The sequence below is a fragment of the Cebus imitator genome, unplaced genomic scaffold (assembly GCF_001604975.1).
Source record: "Cebus imitator isolate Cc_AM_T3 unplaced genomic scaffold, Cebus_imitator-1.0 Scaffold683, whole genome shotgun sequence".
NCBI lineage: Eukaryota > Metazoa > Chordata > Mammalia > Primates > Cebidae > Cebus > Cebus imitator.
The window spans coordinates 511,358-523,888 of NW_016107998.1; the positions used below are offsets into that span (position 1 = coordinate 511,358).

At 35.0% G+C, this 12,531-nt stretch overlaps 1 protein-coding gene across 4 annotated transcripts in view; it reads left to right on the forward strand.

The window, feature by feature from the left end:
• Positions 1–12,531, forward strand: part of GABRA1 (gamma-aminobutyric acid type A receptor subunit alpha1) — a 56,593-nt gene that overhangs the window by 13,845 nt on the left and 30,217 nt on the right. For all 4 annotated transcript variants that reach the window (XM_017518524.1, XM_017518525.2, XM_037734912.1 and 1 more), the window contains exon 4: positions 7,009–7,076. In XM_017518524.1, coding sequence (XP_017374013.1) covers positions 7,009–7,076 — 68 coding nt within the window. The remainder of the gene's footprint in view (positions 1–7,008; positions 7,077–12,531) is intronic.

A 12,531-nucleotide genomic window follows, 5' to 3' on the forward strand; every position in this document is an offset into this window, starting at 1 on the left:
CTGAAAACAGCCAAAGTTAAGCAGCTCTACATAACAACTAGGGGAAAAGTTCCCAGTTTTTCTGAGGCGTTAATTGAATGGAGATGAAGGGCAGGGGACGAAAATGGTGCTCAAATCACGGAGGTCAGCAGGGAGCTGGAATATTGCCTTATCCAGGAGTATACATTGATGTTTATGTAGGAGCCCAGGATATTTTCAATTTCCAAACAGGACTTTTTAAAGTAGGGTTTTGAGATACATTTTATTATAATGACTAATGTCAGTCCATTTAGTCTCCATGTATTACCTACCTCTGTGAATCGATAGACACAACACAGGTAAGTAAGGCAATAGGCCTCCTTCATCAGTATGAACCCATAAAACGGGTCTAGTGAATATTACTCTGAGTTCCTCAGTAGACAGCATTTCCGGGAAAAATATGGCCAATGCTGTATTAAATAAACAGTTATGATAGCATTACTAATAAAATGCCACCTATAATTTTTCATTATTCATTCCTTCCTCCATTTTTTTATTACAGTCACTTTTGCAGTTCACCATTCACACAGCATCAGCTATCTTCTTAGATGGCAAGTAACATCATTTCGTTTCATTACCCAGAGGCTTCCTACTGCATTAAAATAAAGGTCAACTGCAAGCTGAAATGCACAGGGCTGTTTAGATATTGTCCCATTTACCTCTAGATTGTCATCTTGTACCAAGATCATCAGCATTACCAGGCTCCAGATATACTGGACATTTATTTTCACCTCAGATCTTTTGCCTGCTTCTTTTTTTTCCCCCTCTCCTTAATGTATTTCCCCTGGTCTGGATGTTACTAAGTTTTTCCCATCTTTAAAGTCTCAGTTCAAGTTTTATCTCTTCCAAAGACATTTTTTTCAGAGCATTTATAATCAGAATTTAAATAGCAGAATGTGTGTATATGTGTTTGTGAATAATTATATAGGCACTTACATATCTATCTATCTATCTCCTATTCTATCTAAAATATGTTGTTCCTAAAATCAGTGTGAGTTTTGCTACAGAGGAACAGAAGCATTTTCACTTTTACTCATCATTGTATTACCGTTACCTAGAATAGTGCCTAAGTGGCACATAGAAAATGTTTAATATTTATTGGCTAAATTAATGTACCCAACAGATGCCTCTCAAAGTGTTTTTGGCACCACGATGTTATTTGAACTTCACTCCAATGCTATGTAGTCATTTGAGCAGGTATTATTTCTTCATTCAAAATGCAGGAATAGAGACTCAGAGAGATTACAGGATTGTACCTAAAATCACACAGCTTGTTCTCGAGAAAAATCAGAGTTTAAATCTGAGTGTTTAGATGCTTAATCTAATGTGCTTACTGCTTATTTTACTACTCTGGTTGTCTCATTTTTGCCTCCAGTACTAATCTTGTATTTTTGAATTACTGATTCAAAATGTATGTTATTTCAAAACTGATCAGCAGGTTATCAACATTGTAGAAAATTCCCTGGAAAAAACAGATTAACTGCTGTCTGGGAATTAGATAATGTAATATAGTATTTATATATATGTTTATACATGTATAGTGTGTATATACATATGTATAAACACAAATGTATGTGTCTTACACATTGAAGGGTGTGCTTGTTTAAAGACTGAGTTTAATAGATTTATTACCAAATTCTTCATTTATGTTGATGTATTATTTTGAGACATCTCTAACTGCAGTAACAACCATCATCATCATGATTCTTTTTTAATAACTTCATTCAATGATTTTCCCAAGAAAACTTGCACAGGTATGTACGTTTATCCTTAAATAATATTTTAGGTTGGTTGCAGAGGTTCATGTCTGTAAACCCAGCACCCTTGGAAGCTGAGACTGGAGGATAATTTGAGCCCAGGAGTTCAAGACCAGCCTGGGCAACATAAGGAGACTTGTCTCTATTTTTAAAAAGTAGCTGGGCATGGTGGTGTGTGCCTTTAGTCCTAGCTACTCAGGAAGATGAGGTGAAAGGATCACTTGAGCCCAGGAGGTTGAGGCTGCAGTGAGCCAGAAGTCACTGTACTATAGCCCTGGAAATAGAACAAGACCCTCTCTCAAAAACCAGAATGTTTGGACTTTCTTTTTTACATACGACATGGAAGAACTATTGTGAATAAAATATTCTTAAAACTCTTTGATTAATTATCTCTTTGAACATTTCTTCCAACCATGTTATTTTAGTTGATTTTCATTTTCAGACAATTTCCTAGTTATATTGATAGCTCACTCATGTTTAGCTTTGAGTAGGTGTACAATAATTTTAGATAGACTTTCTTAGGAGTTTCTGACTTGTGTTGTATTCTCTTAGAATATAATTGAAGCATAAAAAATTTGTTGACCTTTCTTCATGTGATCTGCAGAAAGTCCTTAGGCACTTTCCAGCTATTTCTAACAGCATTTTAGAATATGGTGCTTAGTCAATAAATTCTGGTATTAGAGCACACGATTTAGATTCTAATGTTCCTCAAATAATAAATAATTATACTCTGTGGGATCTCATTGGGAAGAGGGGCTAAGATGATTAAATTTTTTCAGAACTTGGAAAAAAAGAAGGTTCCTGAAGAATTCCCCTAGATCTCAGTCAACACACACACACACACACACACACACACACACACTTTCCATTTGAGCCTGGTCATGGGGTTAAAGAGGTCATAATTTCAACCTACCTTTTCTTGAACAAAGAAAGAGAGTTAACTCTGTCTCTGTTTTTAACTTGGCTGAACTTGATTCGCAACAAGGCCCTATCTTAAGCCTTTGTACTTGGGATTATAAACCTTCTATCCTGAAGAAGAATGACTTCATAAACCACTTGGAGAATTCCTGGTGAACTATCGTGAAATATATAGTTTTACTTTAGGAAAACTATCCCTTGTCATTGAAAACATGCTGGACTAAGTGAGGATGTGGTTTGAGGAAAATCATTAAGTATATATTTGAATAGAAAGTGGATGTGTTAGGCCATTCTTGAATTACTGTGGAAATATAACTGAGACTGGGGTAATTTATAAAGAAAACAGATTTTATTGGCTCACAATTCTGCAGGCTGTGCAAGCATGGCACTACATCTGCTTGTCTTTTGATGAGAGCTTTAGGAAGTTCCAATCATGGCAGAAGGTGAAAGGGGAACAGATGTATCACATAGCAAAAGCCAGAGTAAGAGAGAGAGAGAGAGACAGGGGGTTGTGGCGGGTGTGGGGTGGTGTGTTGAAGGGATGCCACACACTTTAAAATGACCAGATCTCATGTGAACTCAGAGAGAGAGAGCTCACTTATCACCAAGAAGATGGTCAAAGCCATTCATGTGGATCCACCCCCAAAATCCAAACACCTTTCACCATCCCTCACCTCCAAAATTTGGGATTACAGGTCAGCATGAGATCTGGGCAGGACACATATCCAAACCATATCTCAGTAGATTTATGTGAATGGTGGCATTCCAGGGAATATCCCTTGTTTTCATATCTTTCTACGTTTTCTAAACTTATATTTTGAAGGTTTTTTTCCTGAGAACATAATGTATTATATTGTTATGTAGCCTCAAGCACACCCTAAAGCTTTTGTAATATCTTAGAGCAGAAGTCTCAAATAATTTGGGGAAACAGGGTAAACAAGGTTGACCACATTTATTTAAGACATGATTTCTCAGAGACATTAGGATGTTAATGTTTTCAACAGTATTAGATAATTAAGCAGAGTTTTCCAGCCACATAAACTTTTTTTTCCACTGGACAGTTGCTAAAAGCTGATGACAAATCAAATTAAAGAGAATTTCTTGGGTATGTGGCAAAGGAGATATATTAGAGGGAGAAATGTATGAAAAATGGTTGTTCCCCTTTTTAAATTATTCTGCTGCCCCAAGTTCTAGTTAGTATGCAGAATATCATTACTCTCTGCTTCTTCCTCTTCTTATGTCTTCACTCCCCTCTCCCATTTAGTATTTGGTCACTGCAATCACCCACAGGCAAATTTCAGTATTGAGGTATGCTTGAGGTGTATATAATAATATAATACATTATGTTGTTAGAAAAAAAAAACCTTCAAAATATAAGTTTAGAAAACTCAGAAAGATATGAAAACAAGGAAAATTCCCTGGAATGCCACAAATCTTGCAACATAAAGCCTAGGGATTGAGAATATGTTTGGAGGAGAAAAATAATAAATAGAGAGTGAAAATCAGGAACTCCTGAAGGACACATGTAAGGCTAGCATTCATGGTGAGAAGGTCTTTCAAGAGACTCATGTGGGGACACCCAGTCAGGGTACTTGTCTAGTGATGTTGGAATGGTGATTATTGGGATGTCTCAGAGGCAAGTGTCTAGTACAAAATAAGATAAAATAACTGAAGATGGTGAACTGGTATGGTAAATAAGTTTAGGAGAAATGATAAATGAAATATTAAAGAAACAGACTCTCAACATGTGATTTTAGTCATGTATGTGAATTTATTTCTATTTTTGCCTTATCTTTAAATGGCACAGTAACAATTATACATGGCTATATATGGTTGTAAATTGAACTATGTCTTGTACTGCATTTTATTGGCACAATAATCTTTATAAACACACTTTTAAGCCTTTTAATTCATTTATTATCCAGCATGGTAATCTACTATCAATCTTAAAATAACAGACAGAAAGGCCCATACATTTGCCAAGTGGTCACCTTTCTCCTTCAGGGCTTTTTTATCATGCTAAATAATACAGTTTGATGGCTCCTAACACCTTTGGTAAATCAATTTTGTAAAGCTAGGGACTTTGTGGAATTACCTTAAAGTGTAGATATTATGCTCGTCCCATACTTAAGAATTACATAATAGTGGTAAATGACTCCCGGAGAACTGACCTTGGCTGCTGAGTACGTGCAAGTGTGCAGACAAGGATTGACAGATATTCCTTAAATGAACATGCATCTCAAAAATAAAAGTAATTGTATATTAATAAAAATTAACATTTTGATTTCATATATTTCTAAGTTTCATAAAATATTCATTGTAATTCTTAAACTTTGTTATATAAGTAGAAACAAAGTTGAACCTTGGAAACAAAGAGAAGTTGAGTCAACAAATTAGAAAAAAGACAGTGTACCAGGAATATCTGACCATATCAAGATTTATGTATAAAGATAATTTAGATTTTGATTCCCTCGATCACCCAGCCTGGAAAACACCTAATTGCAATAAGTTTATCTGTGAGTAATAAGAAATAAAATTAATATAATAAATAAGGTACACAAATAATTTAGGGTGAAAATATGCTCAAGGGTCTGTCATCTTGTCTCTTATACTTTCTTCATGATAATAAAGGTGTATTTTATGATAGCAAAGAAAATTCAACTGATGGTAACTTTATTTGATCCAGAAAGGGAAATACTGAAAAAAAAAAAGCAGGGAAAAATGTGAGCTCATTTACTATGATAAATTCTTACTTTTGTGAACATATAACATAAATTTTGTTTATTATTGTTTTTGTTTGAGAGGCAGTCCTGACTTCCAATAAAGAATGAGCTCTTGATGGAGCCTTGAGAAATAACAGATATTTTAACTAAGAAAGAGAAATAATCTAGTAAAAATATATGTGGAAAGAATGTGTGTAACATATACCAGAGAAATGGTGCTAGAACAAATGAGAATGGGGGCATCAGAAGAGGAGTATGGTTGAGGCAGCTGAAACAGTGCTGACAATTGTGCCTCTCATGCTACACAAAGTTGCTGCAGTGTGATAAAGCTACAGTTGGAAGTGATTTCTAAAACCACAACACTTTATTTTCATTGTCATAAGCTATGTTCTCATTTTGAACTTTTAAAAGGGTAAATTGCAGATAATTTCTACATCAAGAGGCTCATTTAAGCATTTTGAAGCCAATTAATTTTTTTTTTTTTTGCAGAAAACGTTGTATTGTTTATTGAAGGGAACATCCCCGATTCCAAATTATTCTTTTAACTGAGTTATACATTACATGTAGTGTATAACATGACCTTCTTGAGATGAATTTATACTGAAAGTCTTAACTCTTCACAAGTAAATTGCTAAGGGAAAAGGCCAGCTCCTGATTTCTAAAGGAAATTATCATTTTATAAATTAAAAGGAATTTATAAAAGGTGAATCACCTTTTTAGAGATACCAATACACTGATAAATAAACTGCCTAAGATACTGGACTGCATTTTTTAGAGCTAAAGGTGAAAATTATAAACTCGTATTTTTCATTCTCACCATTCAACAAATTGTTTTCTTTTCTGAAAGCATTGTTTTCCTATCTCTTGGGGAATGGCAGTATTTCTCCGGAAGATGACTGTGTTGTCACAGCACTATAATAAATATGCTTTATTGGTTGATACGTGTGCCATTAGAGGACAATACAATAAAATCACATGGAATACAAAACAGAATCTATTAAGTGAACTTTTTCTGTGCCATCATATGTTCTTCTCATCCTGAAAATTGAAGATACTTACATAGGTTGTCATATTTTTCCCAGGGAGTAATTTGGATAACTCAGTTATGATTTAGTGCAAGAAAGCAAACAGTTATAAAACATACTCTTAAGTCCTTGAAGAGTTAATAATGCTTGCTAAACTATACTACATACTTCCTAAGAATAGCTTAAATACCTGGAGGATCTGTCTTGCCATGTAAAAATATTTAAGTTTAAGCCATACAAATATGCTAATATGTTTTCATTACAATGTGAAGCAGTTTAGTATTATTTAGGCAAGTATGTCCATTCTTGAAGAATTCATTAGGCAGCAGCTGAGTTTTCCATAAAGTCTGCCTCCCAAAGTGGCATATTTAGGCTTCATTCTCCATAGAAAATATTAACTGTGAATTTTTATGTGTAAGCAGTAAATTATCAGGACTACACAGTGGACCAATTTTAGAAATAGCTAATCAAAGCCAATGAATTTCCAATTTGGGTGTGTGTATATGGTGGTGAGATCTAATAAGGACTGTTACAGACACTTACTTGCCCAATTTCCTGCTTCATCAGAGCGTGTAACTGAAGTGAAGACTGATATCTTCGTTACCAGTTTTGGACCCGTTTCAGACCATGATATGGTAAGTGGACACTGTATCTTTGGATTTCTTGGAGAATTTTTAAAATTTAACTTGTCAAAGAAAAATATAAATTAAGTTTATAGGAGGCAACCTGAAAAGTCTTGGCTATACCTTTGTGTCTTTCTGTATGTAATGTATAATATGTAATATAATATTTATACAATAGAAAAATATTTATTTGCTTCCCATATCAGACCTATTTCCATGGTTTTCAACCAGTGCAGACATGGGTTTTTTTTTTTAGTATCTAAAATGATTGCTTTGCCTTGGTTAATATCCTGCAAGCCATATAGTATGAGTTACCTTTCATTTTAGTTAGTAGCCCATGTTGATTCAAGGATGCTAGTTTTCAAGTAATCAGAACTGTTATAGAATGGCTGTAAACATCATGATTTCTAAATTATTTTTGGCTATTAAAAGGAAATGAGTGTAAAAGTTGACCATAATTAGACAAAAATAGTTAAAATACCACTAGGAAACCCTCTGCTTCACTGCAAAAATCATTCATTAAATTATTACCAACAATGGAAATATAATGAATCTATACCTGCTCTTTTTCTGGTCCAGATAAATTAACATGAATTTCTCTATCTAATGGGAGTTAATAGAGCTCTACAGAAATTATATAATATTCCTGAACTAATAACAGCCCAGATTCTATATAAGCAAAACATCATAAAGTGGCCATGAAGACAACCATTATAAATATTTCAAAGACATATTAATTGAATACTATTTTTGAAATGCCTCATGTTAGCACCAACTTACTATAAAAATATTTTGATTTCAAAATAGCTCAGAGAGATTTAGATTAAAACTTACAATATGAATGGCAGAGTAAAAGCTCTGACAAGTTCCGAGGGAAAAAAAAAAAAAAAACCTGCTTGTCTGTATTTAATCTGGTGTTTGTGCAGTTGGATTTGTTCAAGGCCTTTTTTGTCATTTGACCCCTGTTTACATTCTGTAGAATTAATATTCTGTGACGTGAACATTGGGAAATTCTGGCCCAGAGGATAATTAGATATTTTCGATTTTAAGACAAGCTTTGAAATATACCAATGGACAAAGAAAAATAGGTGGAGTATATGAGAGGTAACAGAGTGGTAACTAAGAATGCAGATTTCAGAGCAAGATTGCCTGGGTTTATAATTCCAGCTACTTCACACAGAAGGGCATATCCTTGGGGAAGTTACTTAATATCTCTCTAGATCAGTTTCTTCATGTATAAAGTGGGATTAATAACAGCATTGAACAAATTTTAGCCATTACTAATATGCAAGAAATATATAAAAGTCAATCATGATTGTGAATTTATGCATCTGACAATTCATTTGGTAGTTATATTCAGTCTGTAGACCACTTTATTGAAATATCATGTGATGCAATGTATTTTACAAAATTGACCACTCTCTGAGGACCCATTGTGATTCTCCCATGTTGCAACTCAGTCTTCCACGCTATTCTCTCATGATACTTTCATAATTGAGAACATTTATTAGCTACCAGTCATGTTTAAGGTCAAATACAAACTCTTCCGCCTATATTCCATACAATCCATAAATGATTTTGCCACTCTTTGTCACTCGTTCCCAATATTATTTGTTTTAGTTCTGCTTTCTGTGAGGCAGTACAGTGTGGGGGCTAGAAGGGCTGGCTTGGGGATTCAAACTGGCTGAATTCAAATCTCACCATCAGCAGCAGAATGACCTTGAACAAACTCCTTAAGCTTATATTATTATAGTTGCCTATTCCTGCAACATTTTTATATATTTTAAATGAGATGTGTAAATAAAGTGTCTATCGATAGTGCTCGATAAATAATAGCTATCATTATTTTTACCTCTGAGCTCCTTATCGTGCCATGCAGACCTAATGGAAATTTCTTCTTCTCTCTACCCATCTAAATCCTATACTTCCTCAGAGGCCCAAATCAAGATCCAAATGCTTGATGAAATTATTTTGATTAGCCCAATAACAAATTGACTTTCCATTTTGTATTCTAATCACATGTATTGACTATAAAATACATTTTAGCTTTCGGCCACATATCCAGTACTGCTTTGTAAAGTTATTTCTCTTATTTATAAATAAATATCTTATTTTCTTAAATTGTTGCCAAAAATGTAAAGACTGATGTGTTTCACATCTCTGACAGTATTAGTTCATTGTTACTTTAGAGTAAATTTTAAATAGGCATTTTCTTGATGATAGGTTTAGGGGTCTATAATATTTTTAAAAAATGAATTCTTGTGGGACCTAATAAATTATATGCTCTTTCCTGTCTGAGTTCTGAAACTATGAGATATAAGACAATAGAGTAGGAGGCATGGGGAATGAAAATATCATATGTATTACTAATAATGATGATATTGTAGAATGTAACTTATATGTCTGTAGACAAATGGGTTTGCAGAGAGTAGGCACAAGAATCAACCAGAATAACCCACCCAGTCATAGGCAGTGTTGGCTTTCCTTTGCTGGGGTGTAGATTATGCTTGTAAAACTTCCAGCATGGAAGAGCACAGCAGGCTTTTTCACTCTTAAAGGCAGCCAGCATCCAAATGGAAGAGACAAGAGAAAAGGACAAAATAGGTAAAATTGATTTGTTTTTCCAAATTCACCTATCAAATTCACTTTTTCCTTTCTTTTCGCCAGTAGAAGAGTATGAAGGAATAGGGAGCATGCAGAAGTTTTACACTAGCAAAGCACTCTTTTCTCATTGATGAAAGCATCAGAGAGGGCATGAAACATTCAGAACATCACACGCTGATGGAAATACTCATTTTACCACTTATAATAATGTAAAACTTTTAATAGCCATTCTATCTCAGTCTCTGGCACTTGGCATGGTGCCTAACAGAGTCAGTGTCTAATACGAGTTGTTAAAGGACAATGCCCAAATGAAGCCACAGGCGAACAAAAGCTTTTCCCTCTTCTTAAAAAAAAACAAGTGGCATGCCTTTGAGTTATTGGTTCAGACTAACTGTGATTTAATAATGCAATCCTGGAGTTTTTTAAATCTTAGAATAGGCTTTTTGATATACCTTTATCCCTGTGATTATCATGATCTACATTTTATATATTACATTTGGTCAAATATCAGATAGGAATAATGAACAGAGTGTTCAACCAACAATATTCCCTATTGCCTAAAACGTCTCAACAAGACAATGTTTCACTTGCTCTGTTGAAGCATCAAATTAGCCATAGGTCTGCCACTGGTTTGCTAGTAGCTGGTAGAAATTGTACATGACCACCTTGCTTTGGAAGATTAATTATTTAAATTCTATTATGGGAAACTTTATGTACAAGAAGAAGCAGTACGATTTAGAGACAATCAAAATTAGAAGACCGAAAGACAAAGCTATTTTTCAAAATGGGAAAAGCTTTGTAGTTTTTAAAGTGAGAACTAATAAATTAGTCTATATTAATAACATAACAAGATTGAATGTTTACAACACATTAGGCAACATATGCTTTCTAGATAATATTTCATCTAATCCTCACACCAAGCCTTTTAGCTAAGTGTTGTTCTTATCTACATTTCCCAGAGAAGGAAAGTGACCTGCTTAGCTAAGTGTAGCAACTTGAACCCAGGCTATTTAGCCCTAGAGACTCCATCACTCCCAAGGCATCTGACTTCATCTGGAATAGAAAACAAAATTAGGACAACTCTCTAACTTTATTTTAAAAACCATTAATTGGCAATCAAACAGAACATTCCCAGGGCATTAGGTTCTGACAGAAATATCCAGGCAGTACAAACATAGGGCCTTGTTTTCCGTAGTGCTTAAAATGTATTAAGTCAAAGTACACACAGATGGTAATAAATGGCACAGGCAGGAACACTTCAATACAATATTTATTTAGGAACATAGAGGATGTTTTGTCCCAGATCTTCAGACTAAGACTCACATTCTCCAGGGACCTACTCTACTGAACAGAGCAACTCATATTTTTCAGTTGAGTGGTGGGGGCTGGAGCCTGGAAACTTGAGCAAATTATTTAGTAGAGCTTCTCCTTGGTCTAGTCTCTCTTCCATGAAGTCCCCTCTTTTGCATTGTTTTTACTGAACTTAGTAAGTAAAAACTTGGTAACTTAACTTTTGACCACCTTACTTTTCTCGGATTTTCTTCTCTACAATCCTTCTATGGAAATAGCACATTTTCATGACTGGCTACATAAAAACCCAATAAAAATTTGTGTTGATAAAATAATAAAATGGGAGACAGATAAGAATTTCTAACTTTTACTAACAGCTTCCTATGTTCTAGGCACTCTTAAGAGATTTTCTCACAAGTATCAACTCACTTCTCAAAATCACAGAGTGCATTATCCCACTTTATAGATTAAGAAACTGGGGCCTTAGCAAAGATGAAATAATTACCTAAGGCCACTAAGCAGGCAAGTTCAGAACTTACATTCATAACAATTATGCTATAGTTCTGCTGCTCCCCTCCCTCTCATTCCAGCTTCCTTAAGAGGGGGCTTTGGCCAAGGAAAGTGGCTCACGCCTATAATCCTAGCAATTTGGGAGGCTGAGGCTGGAGGATCATCTGAGGTCAGGAGTTCGAGACCAGACTGACCAACATGGTGAAACCCTGTCTCTACTAAAAATACAAAATTAGCATGCATGGTGGCATATGCCTGTAATCTGAGCTACTCGGGAGGCTGGGGCAGGAGAATCGCTTGAACCCAGGAGACTGAGATTACAGTGAGCCCAGATTGTGCCATTGCACTCTGGCCTGGGCAACAAAGAGTGAAACTCCATCTCAAAAAAGAAAACAACAGAAAAAGAGGGGGCTTTGGCCAATCTTCATCCAGATGCCCATTCTTGGTCTAATGACCTGTACCCACGGGGGCAAAGTCATCTTATAGAACTAGATTCTTAGAACTACCTGCTGCTACCACAGCAATCACACAGGAGAGTTGTCAGAAATGGGAGACCAAATATTTACACTCTTGGTTAGGCAGAAGCTAACTTTCATCCACTGATTTTATTTCACTTTGTATTTCAACTTCTAGCAGTGCAGAAAATAGAAATAAAGATTACTCAGTGAGTGTTGCTGTGTGTGTATGTGTGTGTGTGTGTGTGTGTGTGTGTGTGTGTCTGTGTTTGTATGTGTGTGTGTGCACGTGACTGGTCTAATATTTGAAGGAAAATGTCCTAAGGGAATTTGGGGATTCCATTGTCTGTAATTAGCACAGATAAATAATAAAGCTGGCGTCAAACATGATAAACAGGATTTTGGCAAGTTTTGACATAATTTTTTGAAATCATTGCCTTTGGGATATATTTTGTCAAAGATTTGATAATAAATCTAATTTAAGTTTATATTTACCATTTATTTTCAAAAAACATCCTTGGAGCAAGCAAACAAATGAACCAAATGTTCTGGATTGATGGGAACGTGGTCATGTTAGGCATCTTGGAACTTTGATTTGCAGGTGCCAT